Genomic DNA, 22,723 nt, shown 5'->3' with positions numbered 1-22,723 from the left:
CTCCAGCCCCTCAATCTTTTTCCTGAACTGAGGGGCCCAGAACTGAACACAACACTCAAGGTGTGGCTCCCCAAGGCAGAGTCCAGGGGAAGGGTCACTGCCCTGGGCCTGCGGTGCTGCCCAACACCTTCCCTGCCCCCTTGGAACCCACAGTCCATCCCCTGCTCACCCACACTGCACCTCAGGGTCTGTCCTTCTGCATTCTGTGTTAGCCCAAGTCCTTCCAAAATGCAGTTTGCTCCAAACACCATTCCCTGTGGGCTACAGGAAGGAGACAGCCTGGATGAGGGTGCTCATATCACAGGCTCCCTGTGCCTGGATCTTGTGCAGCATCCCAGTATCCTAAATAAGGAGTCCCATTGCTCCCCACTCCTCCCCGGTGAGGGAGAGAGGCAGGAGTGTAGGATTGAGTGATGCCGCCCCACGTGCCCATCTCTGCCCACTGACAAAGCTATTGAGGGCTTTGTTTTGGCTGTCTCAGGTGTGGTTTTTCACTGTCAGGTCCCAGGGAAGGTGGGCAGCAAAATGCACCTCTGAGATGGCAACAGCAGGTGTGAAAATTTTGTGGCTAATAATAATGCCAAAGTAATAATCTTCCTCTTGTCAGGGATGTTTAGTGACTGCTGGGGTCAGAAAGGAGGGTTTCTCTCACACTCCCTGCTAAATAGGGGTCTCTCAGCCCCAGAAGAAGAGAACTAATTTTCTACTCCAGTCCTGGAGCAGCTCTGCTCTGGAAAGAGGCTGGGAGAGCTGGGGGTGTTCAGCCTGCAGAAGGGAAGGTTCAGGAGAGACCTGAGAGCCCCTTCAAGAGCTACAAGAGAACTGGGGAGGGACTTTTCACAAGGACATGGAGTGATAGGATAAGGAGTAATGGCTTTAAACTAAAAGAGGTTACTGTTAGAATAGATATATTAGGAAGAAATTCTTCCCTGTCAAGCTGGCCAGGCGGTGGCACAGGTTGGGCAGAAAAGCTGTGGCTTTCTGGAAGTGTCCAAGGCCAGGCTGGACAGAGCTTGGAGCAACCTGGGCTAGTGGAAGGTGTCCCTACCTATGGCAGAGGGGTTGGAAGAAGATGATCTTTGAGGTCCCTTCCAACCCAAACCCTTCCATGATTCTACTTCCCATAACAGAAACTCATCTCCAAAGCCTGAATAGTCCCAGTAAAACACACATCTAGGTCTGACAGGACAAAATTTATCTTGTTTTTACAGTCACCAAAGTCCCAAAGACTTCAGCAGGGGTTATGGTAAGAGAAGCAGGCAGATAACTGTGTAATAAAGAAAGGAAGTGCTCCACTTGGAGAAGAAAAATGGCAGAGAACAAGAGTGAAGACCTTGGAAAAATTCACCCCAACTTTAAATGCACCAAGTTTTGCCACGTAAACAAAGTTGTGCACAGCTGATATCTGTGTCAAGATGATGCCTGACAATACAGTTTCCATTTTCTGCAGCTTTAATCATAATCTCAAAGATGTCTGTGCCCCCAACACTGATGTTGAGGAGCTGCTGCCAGGCAGCACAACATCCCACTCTCTGTTCACACCTGCCAGGTCCTTCCACACCCATTCCCTCTTTCCGCTGCCCTTTCAGCTTTCCACTTGACTTTCCAGGAAGGAGCTGGTGCAGAGCAGCAGCCAGAGCAGGGCTTGTTGGCTGCTCCCTGTGGGTACCTTGGAGAGCTGCTCCCATCCATGTCTTACACATTTCTGCTCCTGCTGAGTGACAGGTTTGAATGGACTATAAAATATGAGCGTTGAACCTCGCAGAGATGGAGGTTGGTTTTCAAGCTGCTGTCTAGACATTTCTGATGTGCATTTAGGAGCTTCAGGCTATGTGAAAAAGACCTTCTTTTCACCCCCTCCTTAAATCTACACAAGAAAGCATAGTCAATAATCTGTGTAAACAATATGCAGTCATTTTACTCTAATTTTCTAAATGTCTGGGGGCAAAGTTCCAACAGGATTGCAGTAATGAGAAGCCACAGAGTGTAAGTTGCTCTCCAAAGCTGGGTACTCAAAGCACAGTCTCTGACATGGCTTACACAGAGCCCTCATTATTTGATATGATGTACACACTTTCCCATCCTAAAAAGTGCCAGTTCTCCTTCTTATCTGCAAGAAGCATCTTTCCCTGAAACTGCTCATAAAACAAAGCACATTATTAAAATCAGTGCAAAAGAAACATTTTGAGAATGGAACTTTTTCTTCTCTGCTAGGATTGAAACGGCCTCACAGGATGAGGGGAAAAAAAAAGTCTTTGATTTATAAGAACTAATGGGTTTCTGACTTGAAAACACAGTCTTTGAAATATAACCGCAGGGGTTCACTTTTGCCATTCCTACATCAATTTTGAAGGTACTTCTGAGCAGAATAAAAGCTTCTTGCTCTGTCTGTGGAATTGCTTGGAAAGACCTTGCTTCTTATCCTCTGGACACAACAGTGGAGAGTATTTTTTGCTTTCTTACTATTCAGCTGAATGATGGGGTTTTTTTTCAGGCAAAGCATTATGAAGTTTCAGGATGGTTCATTGCCTTTGATGCTCTAATTACCTCTTTTCAGCTGTGTGTGTGCCTTATTAGTAATGAAAGCAAACCTTTCAAGTGCATGAGCACTGAAAATGAGCATGTTTAATAATTCATGCATTTTGGCTTAATTAGTACAAAAGACGTTCTAAAACTTTAAGTTTTCTGATGCATTTTTAAAACTGGGGTTTGGACTGGATGATCTCCAGAGGTGCCTTCCAACCCCAACCTTTCTGTGATTCTGGGATTTTTAAAAAGGGAGATTTGCTGTATTAGAACCCTGAGTTTGTAGAGAAATAATAAACATCCAGTCAAATCTGAATGCAGCAGTTTAAGCCAGAGCTACCTCAGTCTGTTTTTTTCTGAGTGACCAACCCTCTCATGAATTATTTAGTGTAGCACATTTAAGAAAATGTTAGCTCAAATAAATATTTGTAAACAAATGCTAAAAATCATTTACTATGATATTTACCATGAGCACATTCTACCAAAAAGGGAGGTTTTTTCTGAGTTAATGCAGCACTGGGCAATAATTATTTACTCTTCTTTCAGCACAACTAAGCTGATATAAAACACTCTTGAAAAAGACAAGAGGTATTTTAGCCTTATTCTAGAGGTCAACTTCAGGTATGGGAAAGGTTGGGATGAATTTGACAGGCTACAAGGAGGGAAAAATATCACTGCTCAACATTTCTTGGATTTTCTTCAAGACAGATGTCTTGTCTGCAGAACTAAAACTCCTTTCTCCCAAAAGATTTACCTCATTCCTCTTTCAAATGCCAGAGAGCTTGCATGGTTTTTTGCTTTCATCTGCTCCAGCAAAAAAAAATAAAAATAAAAAACTTCAGGATTTGTGCTATTTTCAATACACAGATCATCCCAGACTGCAAAAAAGATGCTCTTCCCAAGCTTTTACACGACAGCTCTGCATTTTCTCATGAATCATAACCTCCACTAAAGCAAAAGCAATTTGTCTTCACAACACTCCAGCACAAGTATCCTCAGTGAGGGGGGCAGCCTGATGGTTTTCAGCTTTTGGTTGCCATGTGAAGGAAATTCTGTGCTATTTGGAAGGTTATTTTGGAGGATTTTGTAAAGCAGGGCTGGTGACTATGACAGGGTATTTTACTTAACAATGGTAGGAACAAGACTGGTTGAGCAGGGCATTCACACATCTTACTTCAATAGAAGAGTGGGTAAGAAAACCCTCCTAGAGATCTGTCTGGGATGATCCCACGGGATCAGAAACCATGCCAGAGTGGAATCCATACAGCTCTGTCAGCACACAGGAGGTGCTGATGTAGTTTTGTTGGTTTGGGAGTGCAGTGCTGGGGGTCTAAAGTCCTCCTGGAGATGGAGTGTCACTCTGTTTGGCATCTCTTGGCTTGTCCTGAGTTTGGATGGGAGGTGTTTTCCTTTGAAAGGAAGCAAAGGAGACAGAGCTGCTGACAAACAGCTTTTAGTCCTGGTTTATACCGATTATAAAATTTAGTGTTTTTTTCAGCTCACTCGCAGAGTAACTAAATCAGTGAAGCCTTTGCTGCTACTCACAGGCTGATTTTCAGGACAAAGACTGGCTGTAAAAAAAAATTGCAATAGAAACAAGGGAAGAGAGGAGGGTTTGCAAGGCCAAGGTGAGAGATTTGTTGAAAAAAAAAAAACGTAAATGATGTTCAGAGCTGTTCGTCACGTCAAAACCTGACACACCATTAAAAGTGAGCAGGCAAAGCTTCCTTGGACAGCAGCAGCTTGATCTGCAGCCAGACTGATAGCAGCACAATAACATTCCTTACAGTTGCTGCTGTCAGTGTTTGAAACCTGCTGGTGCTCCCTCTCTGTCCATCTCCTGCCCGTGTGTCCGGCACTGATCCCGCAGCGCATTCCGCACTGCGCCGCAACCATTCCCACACCAACAGGCTGAGAGTCAGCCCTGCAGGCTCCCAGCACACTGCAACACCAGGTAGAAATACCCTTAATGAGCAATAAAGCCAATTATCTGGTTGCTTTGATCCTGTGTCCTGCTCAGCCAAGCAGGGGAGGGGGAAAGAGGCACCTCCTTTCTTAGCGGATATCAGGATCTGTTCATTATGGATCTGCCTTCCCAAGGCTTTTTTGTTCGATAATTACTATTTTCTTGCAAATGTCGTTGTAAAATGCCACAACAGAACAACAAAAAGGATGCTTTGAATGTCAGGGTTCCACTTTCTAGAGCCAGTGTTAATCAGTGATGGGAATGGAGGGGAAATGTCCACATGCAAATGGGCAAAGCTCACTCTTAGTGAACAGGAGCACACTATTATTAGCACATTCAGGAGCTCACAGGCTCCTTTTGAGCCCACTTTTCCAAGACAAAAACTGGATTTAATAATTCTCTGAGGTGATCCAGAAAAAATGCCAAAAGGTCTGAGCACTGTCTTAAATTACAGTCTTAGGAGCAGCCAAGCAGCAGAAGGAGAAAGGAAGGAGGGAGAGGGCAGGGCACAGCCTTCTCATTAGTAAAAATGCTGCTGGGAAAGCAGACACAGGGTCTTCCTTTCTCCAAAGGAGCTTCAACCTCTCCTCAGCTGCCCAAGGAAAAGGATGGAAGTGCTCAGTGTTTGGGGCCACTTTTAAACTGACTGAATGGGCCAGTGTGGTCTTTGGGTGCATTTCAGTTGCCAACCTGCCCTTCACGGCTCTGTGACACCATCACATCTCCTGGGCTTCCCACTGTGCTTCTGCAGACAGCAAAACACCCCATCCTTGTGCTGTTTGTATTTGTGATCATCTAAACAGGAATCAGGTGAAAAACGTTAGAAAATTAGCCAAGTTTCCCACTTCTAGATGGAGAAGTGAGAATTCCCTATCATCCCTGCAGGGCTTTATAACTGGCAAGTTTCTCCAGGAAAACTGCCCCCTCACAGATAATTTGAAGAGCTGTAACACCTAATTAAATGTTACATGCTGCAGTCTGCTAAAACTGGCATTTTCATAAAAATATTCAAAATAGCAGCTGTGTTTCGCAGAAAAAAATAAAAACAACAGTTGCTGTTGACTACAATCCTCAGAGTTATCTCTTAAGAAACACCAGGGTATCAGTAAAACTGTATTTCAGGAGCCAAATTTGCTACTGCCATAAATCAGTGGCTATATTGATTTCAGCAAGACCATAAATTGATTTATACTTACTGGAGATTAGGTTTAAGTGACTGAAAATGAGGATTCCAAGTAACGTGGACTTTTTTAAAAGGTGATTCATTGTGTTAGAGTTAAACCTTTTGACTCCAAGAAAAAGCCTTTGATCAATGTGTCTTAAAGCAAAAGCACGATAACTGAGAATATACAACTGGACCACATCAACATAAGTCTGTGATTCTGTCCAACTGAGTGGCCGGAGACTTGATTATCACATGGGTGCCTGTTCCTGAAAGGTTTGAAGAAACAGGAATTGCAGCACATTTTTGTGTTTCTCTCAGCAGAACTTTGGTCTCTAATTCAGTGCTGCACTTTTAGAAGACCTGTCAGATGCTTTGTACCTTTCAGAAGTAACTTTAAGGAGAACTGACGTATGTTTAAGGGCCTCTCTGCCACCGAGCTGTGTAAGGAAGGAAAAATTGATTAATTCCAGGGGTCAGATAGATTTAGACCCGATGGATATGCCACAGCCTCACATGGCTGGTGCACCTGCAGCACTGATGCTCTCCTGGCTTTGATTTAATGTGATGTCAAAGTTCTAAAACCATGTAAAAGGGGCCTCACTGTGTGAATCAATACACACTCCAGAACTCCAGTCAGCAAATTTGTCAATGAATAATGAAATGATGATGGAAAAGTGAAGTCCAGGAGCGCTGCTTTTCCACCTTGGCCTTGGCACGCAAACTGTCTCATGCATTTTTAAGGATGCTCTGAGACAGCACTCTCCTGCCCACTGGCTGGGAAAACTTGGAACACTGTGCTGAAGGCCTGGCTCAGGTGAGCCTGGTTAGAAAGCTGGAGTTTTAAACCTCATTTGCTGCTCCTGGGTGCAGGGAAGGAAAACTGTTCAATTATCCAAGGGTTAAATCGATGCCTCCATGGAAACTGCCATCCCTCATGGGTTTATTCCTGGGAGGTGGGAAGAGGCTGGATTTCAGCAGAGGCTGGAGAGGTGAGGAGTTTGAAGTGTGTTTATGAAATCAGTGGGACTATTGACCGCAACAGGCTCGTGAATTCAGAGATAAAGGGAGGAGGGCTCTGCAGAGGGATCTGGATAGACTTGAGAGATGGGCTGATTCCAATGAGATGAGGTTCAAGAAGGCCAAGTGCAGGTCCTGCCCTTTGGCCACCCCAACCCCCTGCAGTGCTCCAGGCTGGGCACAGAGTGGCTGGAGAGCAGCCAGGCAGAGGGACCTGGGGGGACTGAGGGACAGGAAGCTCAACAGGAGCCACCAGTGTGCCCAGGTGGCCAAGAAGGCCAATGGGATCCTGTCCTGGATCCAAACTAGCGTGGCCAGCAGGCCCAGGGCAGTGACCCTTCCCCTGGACTCTGCCTTGGGGAGGCCACACCTTGAGTGTTGTGTTCAGTTCTGGGCCCCTCAGTTGAGGCAAGAGATTGAGGGGCTGGAGCGGGGCCAGAGAAGAGCAACGAGGCTGGAGAAGGGACTGGAGCACAAGTGCTGTGGGGAGAGGCTGAGGGAGCTGGGGGTGTTTAGCCTGGAGAAGAGGAGGCTCAGAGGTGACCTCAGCACTGTCTGGAACTCCCTGAAGGGAAGTTCTGGCCAGGTGGGGGTTGGTCTCTTCTCCCAGGCACTCAGCAATAGGACAAGGGGGCACGATGGGCTCAAGCTCTGCCAGGGGAAATTGAAGTTGGAGAGCAGAAAAAAATTCTTTCCAGAGAGAGTGCTCAGGCATTGGAATGGGCTGCCCAGAGAGGGGGTGGATTCCCCATCCCTGGAGGTTTTTAAACAGATTGGCCGTGGCACTGAGTGCCATGATCTGGTAAAGGGACTGGAGTTGGACCAAGAGTTGGACTTGATGATCTCGGAGGTCTTTTCCAACCCAATCAATTCTATGATTCTGTGATTCTAAAACACCCTCCTAACAGACACAGGGAGGTCAGGATACACCAAGGGCACCAATACCAGCAGTGTCCCCTGCTCTGCTGAATTCATGGGGGGGTTAGTGCCACTGGGGCTCCACATGTCCATCAGTTGAAATCACCTGAGTGATGGTGACGAGGTGCATCATTGCATTTTTGTTAATTAACCCACTGGGACCAGAAGTTCTCACATTTAAATTAAGGATGCTGACACAAAAAGGTGAACAATACTGAAACCCATCTGCTGTGCCTTAAAGGCCAGCATATAAAGAAGCTCTTTCATGGATGGCAGAGACTATCACTGCAGCCAGATAAAGAATGTACTATTAAAACACAAGTTGGTTTCTCCAGTGATATGATTTCCTACTTTAATTTCAAAAAATAGCACGAACATGACCTTTCTGGCAGGTAAGATTTGGTTTCCATTTTCAGATGTCATAGTCTCAGTTCTCCTGTAGATCTCAGATTACATTCAGGCCCTCTTGTCACAGGGGAAATGAGCAGAGCCTGAAGTCACTTAAATCAGGAATGGCTGTAAATGACTACAAGGACCTTAAAGCAAGGCTAGATCAGTTCTTGTCTTTATGGAAACAACTGCTGCCTGAAAGCCCCCACAAAAATCACACACACTGTGTCTCAACACTGTGAGGGTGAAATTATTTGACATTTTCAAAATTAAAATGGCACAAGCAAGCAAAATGTAGTTTTCTATAGAACTGAGGTTCAAGCCCAGGACTCTGAACAGAACTGCTCAAAAACTCTCTTGTTAATTGAAGTGGCTGCAGCAGCTTTGGTTTGATTTGGAACATTTGCTGGTAGTTTTAGAAATTTAACCCTGAAGTTCTGACTGTAAGAACATGAAAGTAGCTGAAAAACACTGATAAATGTAATCCTTGCTTTAGGCATAAAACTCTCCACTAACTGCAGTTCAATCGAATGCCTCCAAAGCTACAGAAAACATGAGGACTCTACTTTAATAGCTGCAGCTTATATGTATAAGGACCACAAAGCAAATAATCAGCTTTAGTAAAACTAAATTAAATACAAATTTTAAAAAATATCACTTTTAATAAGAGATTTGGTTGGCCATCAAAAGATAGGAACTGGCCATTCTTGAAAGGGGGTTTCCCTTAACATGCAAATTTTAATCTATCACAAAGCAAAAGAACCCCAAGAGTATCCTAAAGCAGCACAATTTGTGATACTGTGTTTTCCTAGAGTCAATGTTAATTTTCAAATCAAAATAAATAATAAATTAGGAAGAAGCAAGAAAAGACAACTGTGCTGCTACACACTCCTTATTGACGAACTGGTACCAGTTGTTTCATTCTTCTAATACATAAAAATAAATGAAAAAAAATCTTTCTAACATCAGTGTCATTGACTAATAGATTACAATTATAAAAATAATTCTAATTACTTTAACCACAGAATCATAGAATGGTTTAGGTTGAAAGGGACCTTAAAGTCCACCCATCCAGTTCCGACCCCCTACCATGGGCAGGGACACCTCCCACCAGCCCAGGGTGCTCCAAGCCCTGTCCAACCTGGCCTTGGACACTTCCAGGGATGGGGCAGCCACAGCTGCTCTGGGCACCCTGTGCCAGGGCCATCAATGACTTGAATTTATTTTTCAGACATTTTGTATGCTACCTAAATTGGAACTTTCACATGAGAATTGCTTTGTATACAAGCAAAAAACCTCTTCAAACTCAAGATTTACATTGATACAGTTTTCCTTTCTGACCTAATAATATTTCAGCTTTTCACCTGAACCTTTTTAAGCTCATTTTTCTTGTACTGGCAAAGTTAAAAAACTTGCAGTGTGAACCTTCCTGTCTGTAAATCCACCAGAATAAAAATGCAAGCCAATGATTTCAAGTGTGTAGTCACGTCAAATTAGATGCAGAATTAAATGGTTTTCATCTCTGCAGAACATTCAGCTTTTCTCAGCTGAAGGAGAAAAACCTCCTGATACTCCACAGAAATAAAACCTGAGACAAGATAAAGGCAATTTCCTCTCATCACCCATGTGCCATTTCTATGATAAGCAGCAAAAGGCACAGTCTGTCTCTCTGTGACATGTTCCTCGTTTTCCAGTAGTGCAGTGGAAAATAAAAAGGTGTTCCAGGCACAGAAGAATTTAATATGGAAACATTTGAGGTGCTCATCCAGGGGAGTAAATTCTGAGCATGTCACAGAAATGCAAGTATACATAAAAGTTACATATGTGTTAAAGTGTATTTACTGCAGCTAAAAATGTAGGCAAGAAGAGTTTTTTCTCCACTTACAACTGTTGTGCCTTTCTTGCTGTTTTTCCACCTGCCTATTTTGATTTGTCTCCTTAAGTACTTCTCACAAAACTGGACCTTGGTCTCCCATTGTGGAGTCAGGATGGTGACTCTTTGTTCTATATACATATTATAAACAGTCTGAGGATATACACTTATTTTTATACACATATTCTATTGTATTTGAAAGCAGTGAGAGTGTAAAACTAGGGAAGAAAACAATCTCTATCTTAGCAATTTTGTGCTTTACTGCAGGATTTCTGAACAAAACAAAAAGGTCAAACAGTCCCTCTGCATTGAGGAAACTCAGCTTTGGATCTGGAAAGTGTGGAACTGTGCAACTGCATTTTCAGTCAATGCAGAATAACATGACAGGCATATAGGAAAAGGAGGCTAAAGGTGAGCTGGGAAGAGCCTCAGCCAGTGCTGAATCCCCAGTGGCCCAATTTGTGTTGGATTTAGTTACAGCCTCAGCCCACAGAGCTCTGTCAGCAACTGCCCAGCAGAAAGCAAGTCTAAATACACTCCAAGACTGTGTCACAGTTGCCTGCATCAAGAAAAAGAGGGAAATAGCTCCTTCACCCCTGAACTCATAGGTCAGTGGAAAAGAGTTCACATTTCAGGTTAAAGGGCTGGCACTGGAAAAACACTGTGCTTTCTATTACCATGTGGTTCTTATTTTTCTTATTGTACTAAGCAGCTTATTTTTAGCTCTAGTGACTGGAATGCTGGAAAAGAAGATTTGTTTCTTGACTTGGGGGTTTAAAACAACATTTAGGCACTGCAGGTGATATCCAGACTGTATTTTAAGGGGCTCCTGTAAATCATTACTTAATAAAGCACTTGCATTCTGTGGCTTAATACTTGTCTACACATTAAGACTTTGCTGTTCAAGTCAACAGGATTAGTCAAAGCGGTGAGAAACTTATAAATTGGGTCAAGAATGCTAATTTAAGGCACCTGAAATACTGAAAGAACTTGATCATTCAGCTAAGCTGGAGAGGTTGAATGTGCTTTTTTCTAGTGAATGTGCAGTGGGCTTAGGGCTCCACTCAAGCTTCTTGACTCAGGTGCCCAGCTGTAAAACCCCAAAGGAGTGTCCATACCTGGACAGTGAGAGCTTGGCTGAGAGAAGGCCTGGCCAGGCCTTGGGATGCTGTTAGAAGGTGATGTGTGCTGGGCAAACCTCCTCTGGGACACTGGGAACAAGAGGAAGGACTGGCAGACAGAGAGGCTGGAGCTGTGCCCTCACTCACCAACTAAGAGAGCAAGGGCAGAAGGGAGGTGCTTCCAGGGGAGAAGGGGCTCAGCAAAGGGCTGCTCCTGCTTTGCACAGGTTTAAAAACCCAGGAACACACTCAGGTTCCCTATGGAGTGTGTTTTCCATCTTCATGGCTGTGAAATCAGTCCCTAGAAAATCTTTCTGACAGAGCCTGCCTCTCTACAATTACCTTTTCTCCTCCCTCACAACAAGGTTTCTTTCCAAACTGGTTCCTTTCTTCAGCTGAGAGTTCCTAGAGGAAGTTCTGAGATAAAATCTTGTGGTTTGAATGGATTTCAAAATCTCCCAGTCTGATACACCCAGTGAGTGATATCTCTTCTCCAGGACTGCATCTGAGATGCTTCACTCCTTCAGGGTTTGTATATTCATGTGATCTCTGAGCAGGAGGTGGGATGGTCCAAAACAGCTTGCACTTGTTCTGTGACATCAGACAAGTTTCTGCCTGGTCCAAGTCAAGCTAAAGGATAATATCATATATTTGAAGAGGTTTGTTTTCCTGCTGATCAGCAGTACCCCTGTAGAAGGGAGGTTTCTGCAAAACAAGAGACCTGATGAAAATTTTCTAGATATTTCCTGTTCATGCACTGGTCAGATATTAATTTTTCCAAGCATGAACTCCATTGCCAGATGATACAGTAAGAGGTCTGTCCATGAAAAAATACATAAATAGCATTTGGAAAGAACAGAAATACCAAAATATTTCCCAGTGAATAGCTGTTCTTTTCTGAAGCACAATAATTTTGGAGGAAAGAGAAGAAAAAACCCAACAGGCTTCTTGGCTGAGGTTATTATTGAGATTTAAAATGATAATAATGGGAATCTATTTTTAATAAACTGCTACTGCAATGTTTATTGCAGTTAAGAATAATTGTTATGATAACTCAATTTGTGGTTATTATTTTTAACACAGAAAAAAGGAAACATGATTATAAAACTCATCGAACCTCTACAATTATCTTCCATTCTTTTACTTTACAGACTATTTGATGGCACAGTGGGAGGTAGGAAGAGAGTGCATTCCTTTCCAATTTCTGTCTCTCTTTGGAAGATGAAGGACATTTGTCAACTTCTCAGATAAACTTTGGGTAACAATTGTTGGAATTTATGAATATTTATGTGAAAAACTGCCTTAGTTTTGCCCTGGAAAGACCTATTGAGATGATTGCTCGATATTCCTGTTCCTTGAGGACCTGATCTTTCCAACCAGACTTCTAGGCAGTGACAGCTGTGAGCAGGACAACAGTCACCCCATCCCGAACTTCTGGGAGTTTTGATGCTGAGAAAGATGCAATGTTAACATGTGGCCATCATTTTACACCATGAAGACTATTAACATTACAGAGAGATTGAGAAGACCAACTTTTCTAAAGGATGTGATTGATCCCATGGGTTTAAAATACTGCTGTGCTGTATTTACTGCTTCAGTTGTTGGGCTGATTCCAATGGGATGAAGTTCAATAAGGCCAAGTGCAGGTCCTGCCCTTTGGCCACCCCAACCCCCTGCAGTGCTCCAGGCTGGGCACAGAGTGGCTGGAGAGCAGCCAGGCAGAGGGACCTGGGGGAACTGAGGGACAGGAAGCTCAACAGGAGCCAACAGTGTGCCCAGGTGGCCAAGAAGGCCAAGGGGATCCTGGCCTGGATCCAAACTAGTGTGGCCAGCAGGCCCAGGGCAGTGACCCTTCCCCTGGACTCTGCCTTGGGGAGGCCACACCTTGAGTGTTGTGTTCAGTTCTGGGCCCCTCAGGTCAGGAAAGATCTTGAGGGGCTGGAGCGGAGCCAGAGAAGAGCAACGAGGCTGGAGAAGGGACTGGAGCACAAGTGCTGTGGGGAGAGGCTGAGGGAGCTGGGGGTGTTCAGCCTGGAGAAGAGGAGGCTCAGAGGTGACCTCAGCACTGTCTAGAACTCCCTGAAGGGAAGTTCTGGCCAGGTGGGGGTTGGTCTCTTCTCCCAGGCACTCAGCAATAGGACAAGGGGGCACGATGGGCTCAAGCTCTGCCAGGGGAAATTGAAGTTGGAGATGAGAAAAAAATTCTTTGCAGAGAGAGTGCTCAGGCATTGGAATGGGCTGCCCAGAGAGGGGGTGGATTCACCATCCCTGGAGGTTTTTCAACTGAGATTGGCCGTGGCACTGAGTGCCATGATCTGGTAAAGGGACTGGAGTTGGACCAAGGGTAGTTTCCAAATGTCCCATTTATCAACATAACTTCTTCTAACAGTCTTTCTGATAGTGTCTTATAATTGTTGGGGGATTCTTTGGAAAAACAAATGCTGCTTATTGCAAACTCTTGAACCTGTTTTTGCAACTGCAAATTGCAATAGGAAGAGTCACAGTTAATTTGGAAAGTGTGGTCATAAATTAGGAAGGAAGAGGAAGAAGTTATTGGGAGTGACATTGCCCAAGAGAGATTGAGATGACTGAGAAGAAAAGCAAAGCACCATGAAAACAGGGAAAAGTAATCTTAGAAGAAAAGACTTACTGCAAGGAAGAATGAAGGTGTGCTGAAGCAGCACAGTTTTCTCTCAAATGCTCTCATCTACTGCATCTAAACACTTCAAGCTTTTTATTTTTTCTCCATATTCTGAAATGGAGAATTCCTTTGATTAATAGTGTTTGAATTACTAATTACCCCCGGAGAATTTCTCAAGTAGTGGATGAAAGAAGAAAGATGCTCAGTAAGTCACTGATTTGAACAATAAAACTTTGGTCTGTCTGCTACTACGGAAAGTTCTATCAGTCCATATGTTTTGTTTAAAGCCCTTCACAAAGTGACCTTAAATACTGTACTATTCAGTAATTATGGGCCAACATTGACTGGTACACTCAATTTTTTTCCAAAATAATGAAGCTAATTAATAATTTTATAATATATTTCAATGCCTTACTGAACAGAAAAGCTGAAGGTAATCAAGAAAAGTAGGTAAAAAGTAACATCATTAAAACTAACAGAGCTCAACATGACTACAAGTTTGTAAATCACTAGAGGGGCTCTAAGGATGTTCCAACCCTGGAAGTTTTTAACTCAAGCACAGGCACCAAATTTTGGTGCTGTCTGCCCTCAAGAAAATCATCTTTATATGGAATATATTAGAATATTTGTAAACACTAAACATGCATAAATAATGTATTTGGAACACGAAAGGAAGAGGGCAAGATATTTGTTAAAGAAATGATAAAAAATACTTGTTGACTGCCTGAAAGGAAAGAGCTGTGATTGTGACTTAGCTGCGAATGCAGATGCTTCCCTTTAGCAGAGCAGGGATAAATATTTATTTTAATTCTTTCGAGTTAAAAATGAAAAGTATTTTTATCTATTTCTACAGGTCCTGGGTTTGTGGCTCTACCCTGTGACTACACAAAACCCAGCAATTTGTCTCACTATTTTATTTCCTACTTATTTTCCCTCTTATCTATCTGTGTGACACACTAATTTCCTGCCTTGAGTATTATAACTTTCTACCTTCTGCTTGGTCTTTTTCTTCCCACATTTTTCTTTTAGCTTTCTCTTGGCAAAATCCTTTATGCTTTCTTTGCATTGTCAGGTCCTGCTTTTGAATGACTTCCCTGATACCACTGCCTGCCTTCCATTCACTGCTTTTCCATTTACAGGGAATATTAAGAAAAAGTCCAAACACAGCTTAGTCATTACTCTTTTTTACAGAGATGACACTAATTGTTTTCTGTGTATATGTGTAGCCTCATTCACACTGGCAAATGTAAATACAACAAAACACAATACAATAAAATAAAAAATAAAGATAAAATAAAACAGCTATTTTTTCAGAAAGCACACAAATACAATTATGCCTTTTTCCCATTTGAATCTGTGGCGTCACGTCATGTATTCTGTAACAAAAACTGATAAAAACTTCTGAGAAGATTTTATGAAGTGTTTGAATTCAGAGTATTACAAATAATCTACCTGTGCTGTTGGGCACTGGAGGATCACTTGAAACAGCATTTTTTGGGAACTGGAAATTTGACTGAGCCCAATAGATGGATGTCCCTCAGGCAGCTTCAGTCATTAAGAAGTTGGAATGAGTTTAAATTTGTCTGAAGGTAGAAGGCTCCATATTCAGTCCATATCCAGTGTGCCCAGGTGGCCAAGAAGGCCAATGGGATCCTGTCCTGTATCCAAACTAGCGTGGCCAGCAGGCCCAGGGCAGTGACCCTTCCCCTGGACTCTGCCTTGGGGAGGCCACACCTTGAGTGTTGTGTTCAGTTCTGGGCCCCTCAGTTCAGAAAGGATATTGAGGGGCTGGAGCAGGTCCAGAGAAGAGCAACAAGGCTGGTGAAGGGACTGGAGCACAAGCCCTATGGGGAGAGGCTGAGGGAGCTGGGGGTGTTTAGCCTGGAGAAGAGGAGGCTCAGAGGTGACCTCAGCACTGTCTAGAACTCCCGGAAGGGAAGTTCTGGCCAGGTGGGGGTTGGTCTCTTCTCCCAGGCACTCAGCAATAGGACAAGGGGGCACAGGCTCAAGCTCTGCCAGGAGAAATTGAAGTTGGAGATCAGAAAAAAATTCTTTACAGAGAGAGTGCTCAGGCATTGGAATGGGCTGTCCAGAGAGGTGGTGGATTCCCCATCCCTGGAGGTTTTTCAGCTGAGATTGGCCGTGGCACTGAGTGCCATGATCTGGTAAAGGGACTGGAGTTGGCCCAAGGGTTGGACTCGATGATCTCGGAGGTCTTTTCCAACCCAATAGATTCTATGATTCTATGATTCTATATTCCTTGAGCTATGGCACTGTCTTTGTTTTCTCCATTTTTTATTCCCTCTCCTTTAAGATATTCCTTGTTGGATACGAGGTGATGTCAAAGAGAGCATCTAACAGCTCAGGAACATCACCAAAGGGTTATTACATGGGTGACAAGCTACAGAGCAGAAGGGATGGTACATCTCCTACAAAGTGTCTTTATGAACTGCTGTCACACTGAAACTTTGCTCCCCAGCATGAAGCATCACAGTGAGAGACACGTTTTATTAGTGGGTGGTTTGAGCTGGAGACGGGCAGATGTACCCACATATGGTCTTATTTATCCCAGAAGGGTCAACTGCCTGATGGCTGCAAGCGTAGAGGAGTGGATTTGATGGCTCAGTCAGTCTCTCTCTGCTCCTAAATTTCCGTGTTTTCTGTATAAGGGAGAAGATGCTCAAACATTACATTAACTGGCACAAACTCAATTATCTCCATAAGCAGTTCCAGGGATAGGCCCCCCTCCTGCTGCCCATCTTACCCATGGAGTGAAACACTCCCCCCAGGGACCAAAAGGTGACCCCCAAAGCCTTACCTGGCCGGTGTGCCTTGGGAACTGCCATGTTCATGACTCTCCCTCCGTCCTGAGGTTTGGGGGGGGACGCGGTGAAGCGGCAGATGCCCGACTCCGACGGCGTGCTGGACGTGAGGCTGTCCGTGTAGTCGTTGGTCCCTGCCGTGAGCTGCTCCGAGGAGGTGTCTGATATGAAGCACTCCGTGATGGTGAACTTGGCATGTCTCAGCTGCTCTTCCATCTTGGCGTGCTCGTACGCCCTCGCCAGCTCTTCGTACGTTGAGGAGGCACTTTCTGTGGAGACCATGCTGCTTCTCGCTCGATCTAAAGGGTCAGGAACAGAAACAGTGGGAGAAAGGAAAACTCTGCACAACCCTGTTGGAATCTGAAATTCAGCTTCCAGCAGAAAGAGCCTGACAAGCTTAAGCAGTAAGCCATGGTCAACAGAGGCTGAGACAAAATCCCATCATCACTAAGGACAACAAGGCCTGTTGATGTTCAACCATGATGATCAGCTGCCTCTGGTTACAAGATAAAAGATAGACTTTAAGATGAATATTATCAATTCATGTTGAAATGCTTTGTTTCCTTCCCCCATGTAAAATCCCTGGTATAGAAAATATTAACAAATTGTGCAATGTAGCTGAAACTTGTATAATCCCCTGGTTAGATATGTTAGAATCAAAGGATCAGTTGGGTTGGAAGAGACCTCTGAGATCATCAAATCCAACCCTCAATCCAACCACACTTTGATTACCAGATCATGGCACTCAGTGCCACATCCAATCTCAGTTTAAAAACCTCCCGGGTGGGAAAATCCACCCCCTCCCTAGACAGGCCATTCCAATGCCTGACCACTCTCTCTGGAAAGACTTTCTTCCTGATATCCAACCTAAACCTCCCCTGGCAGAGCTTAAGCCCATGCCCTCTTGTCCTACTGTTGAGTGCCTGAGAGAAGAGACCAATCCCCACCTGGCTACAACATCCTTTCAGGTAGTTGTAGAGAGTGATAAGGTCTCCCCTGAGCCTCCTCTTCTCCAGGCTAAACACCCCCAGCTCCCTCAGCCTCTCCCCACAGCACTTGTGCTCCAGTCCCTTCTCCAGCCTCGTTGCTCTTCTCTGGCCCCGCTCCAGCCCCTCAAGATCTTGCCTCAATTGAGGGGCCCAGAACTGAACACAACACTCAAGGTGTGGCCTCCCCAAGGCAGAGTCCAGGGGAAGGGTCACTGCTCTGATCCTGCTGGCCACGCTATTACCATGATCCATCCTCCTTATTAACATATCCTGGTCCCAATGGCTTTAAATTGCATGTTGCGTGTTCAATAAAGCATTCCAGTTTCTACCCCCATATCTGGGATCGAGTAGTTATTTTTGACCCTCACACAACACTTTCTGGGAGAAAAGCTCTGAGCATGGTGTTGTTTCTGAATAAAGTGCAGAACTCTTGAATTCATCAGGGTGATTTAAATGAACAAATGTCTGCACTTTGGTCAGTTATTTGACAATTACACATAACCTTACTCTGTGAGCAACATCACGTGGCTCAACATTAAAGTTGTGGTTTGGAAGAAATAACCTTTAGTACATGAAAAATAGGGTTTTTTTTATAAAAAATAATTTCACTAAATTTTAAATGCCTCAAAAATGCTTCAAACCCTCAAGCCAGATTTACCAAAACAAGGATCACCTTTACATTATCTTTTTGAAGTATTTTGTCAAGGTGATGGCTAGGTGAGAAAGGACAGGGGTTTCTGTCCTGTTTCCATCATATATATTATTTTTTTCTCAGAAAGTCCTGAGAACAAAGGTCAAATAAAGGTAATATATCTCAGACACTGTCTCTCCAGACACCAGGTAACACACTAACTCATTTCTCTGGGAACAAAGGCTTTAAGAAAGCAATATTTGGTAACTGCAGCCTGCAGTCATTCAGCTGCCTTTTTCCAGTGCTGCTGAAGCTAATGAAGGATTCATATTTGACACTCATGTTATCATGACCTACAAGCTGTTCTTTTGTGCTGATGAGGTTCTGAGACTATCAATATCTCTTAAACAACACTGTTATTGAAGATGTAAATGGCTACTGATAGATTAAAAAGCATTCTGGGAAAGCAGGGCCCATTTTGCAGGGACAAATCACCAGGCTTTGCTCTCCTTGTGATTCTACTCCAGTGGGCTGGAAGAGCAGAGGACTTTTAAAAGTTCCTTGGGCCAAAGTCGTGTTTCATCACAAGCTCTGTGCAATTTCAGACATTGTTGGTGATGTTCAATAAACAGGCACAATGTAATAGCTAATTCATAAAAATGGGCCTCCTGCAGCATCAGCCACAGGCAAGTGTGTCGTTATTGCAAATCTTTATCTTTTTTATTGCGTGCCTGCACCTCTGCATCAGTTCTCATGGTGCACAGGGAACAGCACTCCTGCCACTTGGAAAATGGACCATACATTATTTAAAATGACAACTACTTCTCCAATATGCTGTAACTTGCTTAAGATTCTGAGTTGACCAGAACTTAACAGGGCTTTATTGTTTTTTGTTTGTTTGTTTTCCCTTTCCACCCACAGGAAACATCATTCTGTTTTTCACATTTGATTTGTAAATGAGAGCGTAGAAATGTCTTTCCAAATTTCTGGTCAGCTGGAAACTCCCAGAAGGCAGCAGTTGCCCAGTGCCACAGAGCACTGTCTGTAAATGTGATGGTCATCCAAAGGTCACAAAAGTGAATGTTTGGTCCATGAAGCTCAGGACTTCAGCTTTCCATGCCACAGGGAGACTATTCCAGGACCAACCTGCTTGAATACCTGCTTTGGATTTGATGGGAGTTCATCCAAGCCCAGGGTGAACTTTATGAAACTTTGTGAACTTCATGAATATAGATTAATCAGAAAATTTCTAATTCCTCTTAGAACATCTAATTCCTGTTGCAACATTTTAACTTAGTTACAGCCTTGAACTGCTGCAGTACATTTCATCTAAAGCTACAGTACATTTCATCTAAAAGCTACTGCTTTGTAAGCCTGGAATTGTTTTTATAAGAAGTGATATATTCTGCCAAATATCAGCTGCATCAACTGGCTTCAGAAATCCGAAATTCCATTTTGAAAGAGGGATCAAACCTCCACATTAGCTCAATTGATTTTTGAACACATAATTTTGCTACATTTGTTTATTCGAAAATTTTAAACTTCTGCAGTACTTCGATTAAATTACTCTATTCTTTTCCCAGAAACGAGTGGCATAACAGAGCTGCCCTTTGGCACAAGAAAACCTGTCTGGAGCATGATGTAAAGCTTGCTATTCCTTACATCAATCACTGTGTTCAAAGGTTCAAAGCAGGAGTGTAACCATGTTCAGATACAGATTCTGAAGTCTGCTTACAAAAGTGTTGTTTGTATATGAAACCAAACAGTAAATTTAATTTTTGCCCTTTGCCACATACATTGGAAATATCCTTAGGTGACAACATGTTGGAAACCAAATGCACCTGAAGTCTGGAATGTCGATAGAGAGGGTTTCTGAGAGAATATTTGCTATTTATATTTGCACCTGTATCGCTATTAATCCTTGAAGCTTTATGATAATTCTACCTGAAGAAATCAGGGTGAAGTTTATCAGCTGGCTGGGGGTGCCCATTGACTGCCATTACCCTATGGAGGAAACATAAAGAACTACAAGTTTAAGAGGATGAAGAGAACTCCAGCCTGCGAATTCCTGGGTGTAAGTGAAGTCAGGTGCTTGTTCTTACACAGAGAACAGAAAGAGTCATACTGGTTTTCATGGTGCAAGGCCAGTCACACCTACTGCTTTGTAGCTCTATCACATGGGATGAACACTTTTCCCCTAAAATCAGGATAGACAGGAACTAATTCCTTCTGAGAACACCAGATTAAGCCTGGATTCACTTTTATCAGGAATACCTTTGAACAGTATTTTACCTCTCTGCTTATTTAACCTTTATTATAGTTGCTTTGAGACTATTCTTCTGCTAAATCATTAACTCATTGATTTGCCTTTTTTGTGACTTATTTAGTGTAGGGCAGAGTAGAAATTTATTTTTCAGTTACAGTTGCATTTATAATGTGAAGGCATCCTGAAGAGATGAGGACTGCAGGCAGAAGGTGTGTTCAGTGTCTCCCCACTCACCACCCAGAGGAATAAACCCTATCCTGTTTCTCAGAACAATCAGAGCTAACTGCTGCAGAATTCAGTGATATAAATGGATTTTGACTTGGACTCTTAATTTGTCAGTTTTCCCTTTCTTTTTTTCTCACTTAAAATAAACGCTATGAACATATTACATGAATGCAAACCCAAAAATCCTAAAACACCAGAAAACCTCAAAAACCTCAAACCTGAAAACCATTCCAGCTGTGACTCAGGGATATTCCTGGTTGCTCATACTGCCCCTCCCAGTCAATACCATTTCAGGCAGCAAATTCTCCCACTTTTTCCTGTTGCTTCAGGAACCTTCAGGAAGAATTCCCACGCTATCTTTCCAAGGCCTCCAGTGTGCATGTGTGGCACGAGGAACCAGCGGCACAAGATTTATTATCATCATCACCCAAGCACTTGTGGCATCCTTATAAATAACCTGCAGAACACCAGCCCAGCCAGGAAAGAATAATGACACCCAAAGCACCAACTGAAGCACCTCCAGGTATGAGGAGGCTCCTGGTCCCATTTTCCCCATGGAGAGCCCCATACCTGTGTCCTGCGAGGGGCTGACGCTGTAGCTGTCGCTCTCCTTGTCCACTGAGCCTGCTGGCCTGGGGGTGGGAAGCCTCCAGTCCGTGGTGAGGGTGTGAGCTGATATGGTGGGGTGGGGTCTGTTGAGGGTCCACTGACTGGCGTAGCGGTTGCGAGCGGTGGGGCCAGTTTTGGCGCTTCTCCTCGTGGTAGGATCTGTGATGGATAACAGAGGGGGGCTTTGGCTCATGGACTGATGAGGGAGCAAGCCCTGATGAAGCTGTAGAGTCCTAGAATATCCTGAGCTGGGAGCACCATCCAGTCCAAGCCCTGGCTCTGCCCAAGATACCCCAACAATCCCCCCTGTCCCTGTCCCTGTCCCTGTCCCTGTCCCTGTCCCTGTCCCTGTCCCTGTCCCTGTCCCTGTCCTGTTGTCCAAAGGCTCCTGGAGCTCTGGCAGCCTCGGGGCCGTGCCCACTGCCCTGTTGAGCCTGTTTAGTGCCCACCGCCCTCTGGGGGAAGAACCTTCTCCCGAGATCCCACCTAATCCTGCCCTGGCACAACTTCATGCCACTCCCTCGACTCCTGTCACTGGTCACCAGAGAGATCAGTGCCTGTCCCTTCACTTCCCCCTGAAGTAGGGACCACTGAAATCATGTTGGTTAAAAATTACAAACCCAAAACATTCTTTGAGGGGGAAAAACGAACAGTGAAAGTGCTGATCGTTACCCAGCTGCTAATGCTTTTTTGAAAGACCCTCTTTCTAATGAAACTCTACATTTTCAAAAAGGTGCAGCTGAAGAGCTGAGAGCCCCATCAATCTCCCACTGACACATTCATTATCCCTTTGCTCCAACACAAGCAGTACCAAAGCCACTCTTGAGATGTGAAAGAGCACAAGGTAAGTAGATTTGATGAGGGATTTCTCACTACATCTCAAGTGAAGGATAAGGTAAATTATCAGCATAGATGTGCCTGCAGAAACACCCCCCACAAGGTACCTGCTCTCAGTTTTTAAAAAGATGTGCCCAAAAATGTGGTGGTATAATTTGCTATTCTGGACATCCTATTACTATATTGCAGTATTGATCAGCTGCAAATCCCCACTTTTGCTTTAACAAGTAGCCAAGACATAAAACTTAAGTTGTAATAGTGCCATCAGAGTTACAGGAACAGGCTCATAAAGATTTGATTGTTTTAAAACAATTAGTAAATTAATACAATTTATTAAACTTTAAAAATAATTTGCCACCTGCTAAAGGTCAGAAATGTTCTACTTTTTTATTATCTTAGAGATAATATGATGCCCAAGAGAGTAAAAGCAAACCATGTGCCAAAATTGACCTCCTTAATTTTATTAATAAACTGTTTTACTGTGTGAGTGATTCTAACAAAGCAAGTGCAAGAGAGAAATCATTGTGTGGCAGAGTGACTGCATCAGCACTGAAGGATTTCTCCTCAAAGCCTCTGAAAGGATATAGCTGACAATAGAGAGAAAGGGTATTAGAAATGAAAAATTCAAATCTATTCAAATGTTTTTTGACATTCAAATGGTGAAGTTGTCAGTCTTTGAGGTAAGAGACTTTAGCATAAGCAATTAGAAAAAAATCCAATGCCCAGA

The 22,723-nt window shown here is 43.7% G+C and overlaps 1 protein-coding gene across 1 annotated transcript in view; it reads right to left on the bottom strand.

The window, feature by feature from the left end:
• Positions 1-22,723, bottom strand: part of DSCAM (DS cell adhesion molecule) — a 465,618-nt gene that overhangs the window by 3,290 nt on the left and 439,605 nt on the right. The window contains exons 31-32 of the mRNA XM_071566625.1: positions 21,121-21,318; positions 16,436-16,738 (exon numbers count right to left, since the gene is read on the bottom strand). Of these exons, the coding sequence (XP_071422726.1) occupies positions 16,436-16,738; positions 21,121-21,318 (501 nt within the window). The remainder of the gene's footprint in view (positions 1-16,435; positions 16,739-21,120; positions 21,319-22,723) is intronic.

Source organism: Pithys albifrons, chromosome 1 (assembly GCF_047495875.1).
Source record: "Pithys albifrons albifrons isolate INPA30051 chromosome 1, PitAlb_v1, whole genome shotgun sequence".
NCBI lineage: Eukaryota > Metazoa > Chordata > Aves > Passeriformes > Thamnophilidae > Pithys > Pithys albifrons.
This window is presented reverse-complemented; position numbering and strand designations above follow the sequence as displayed.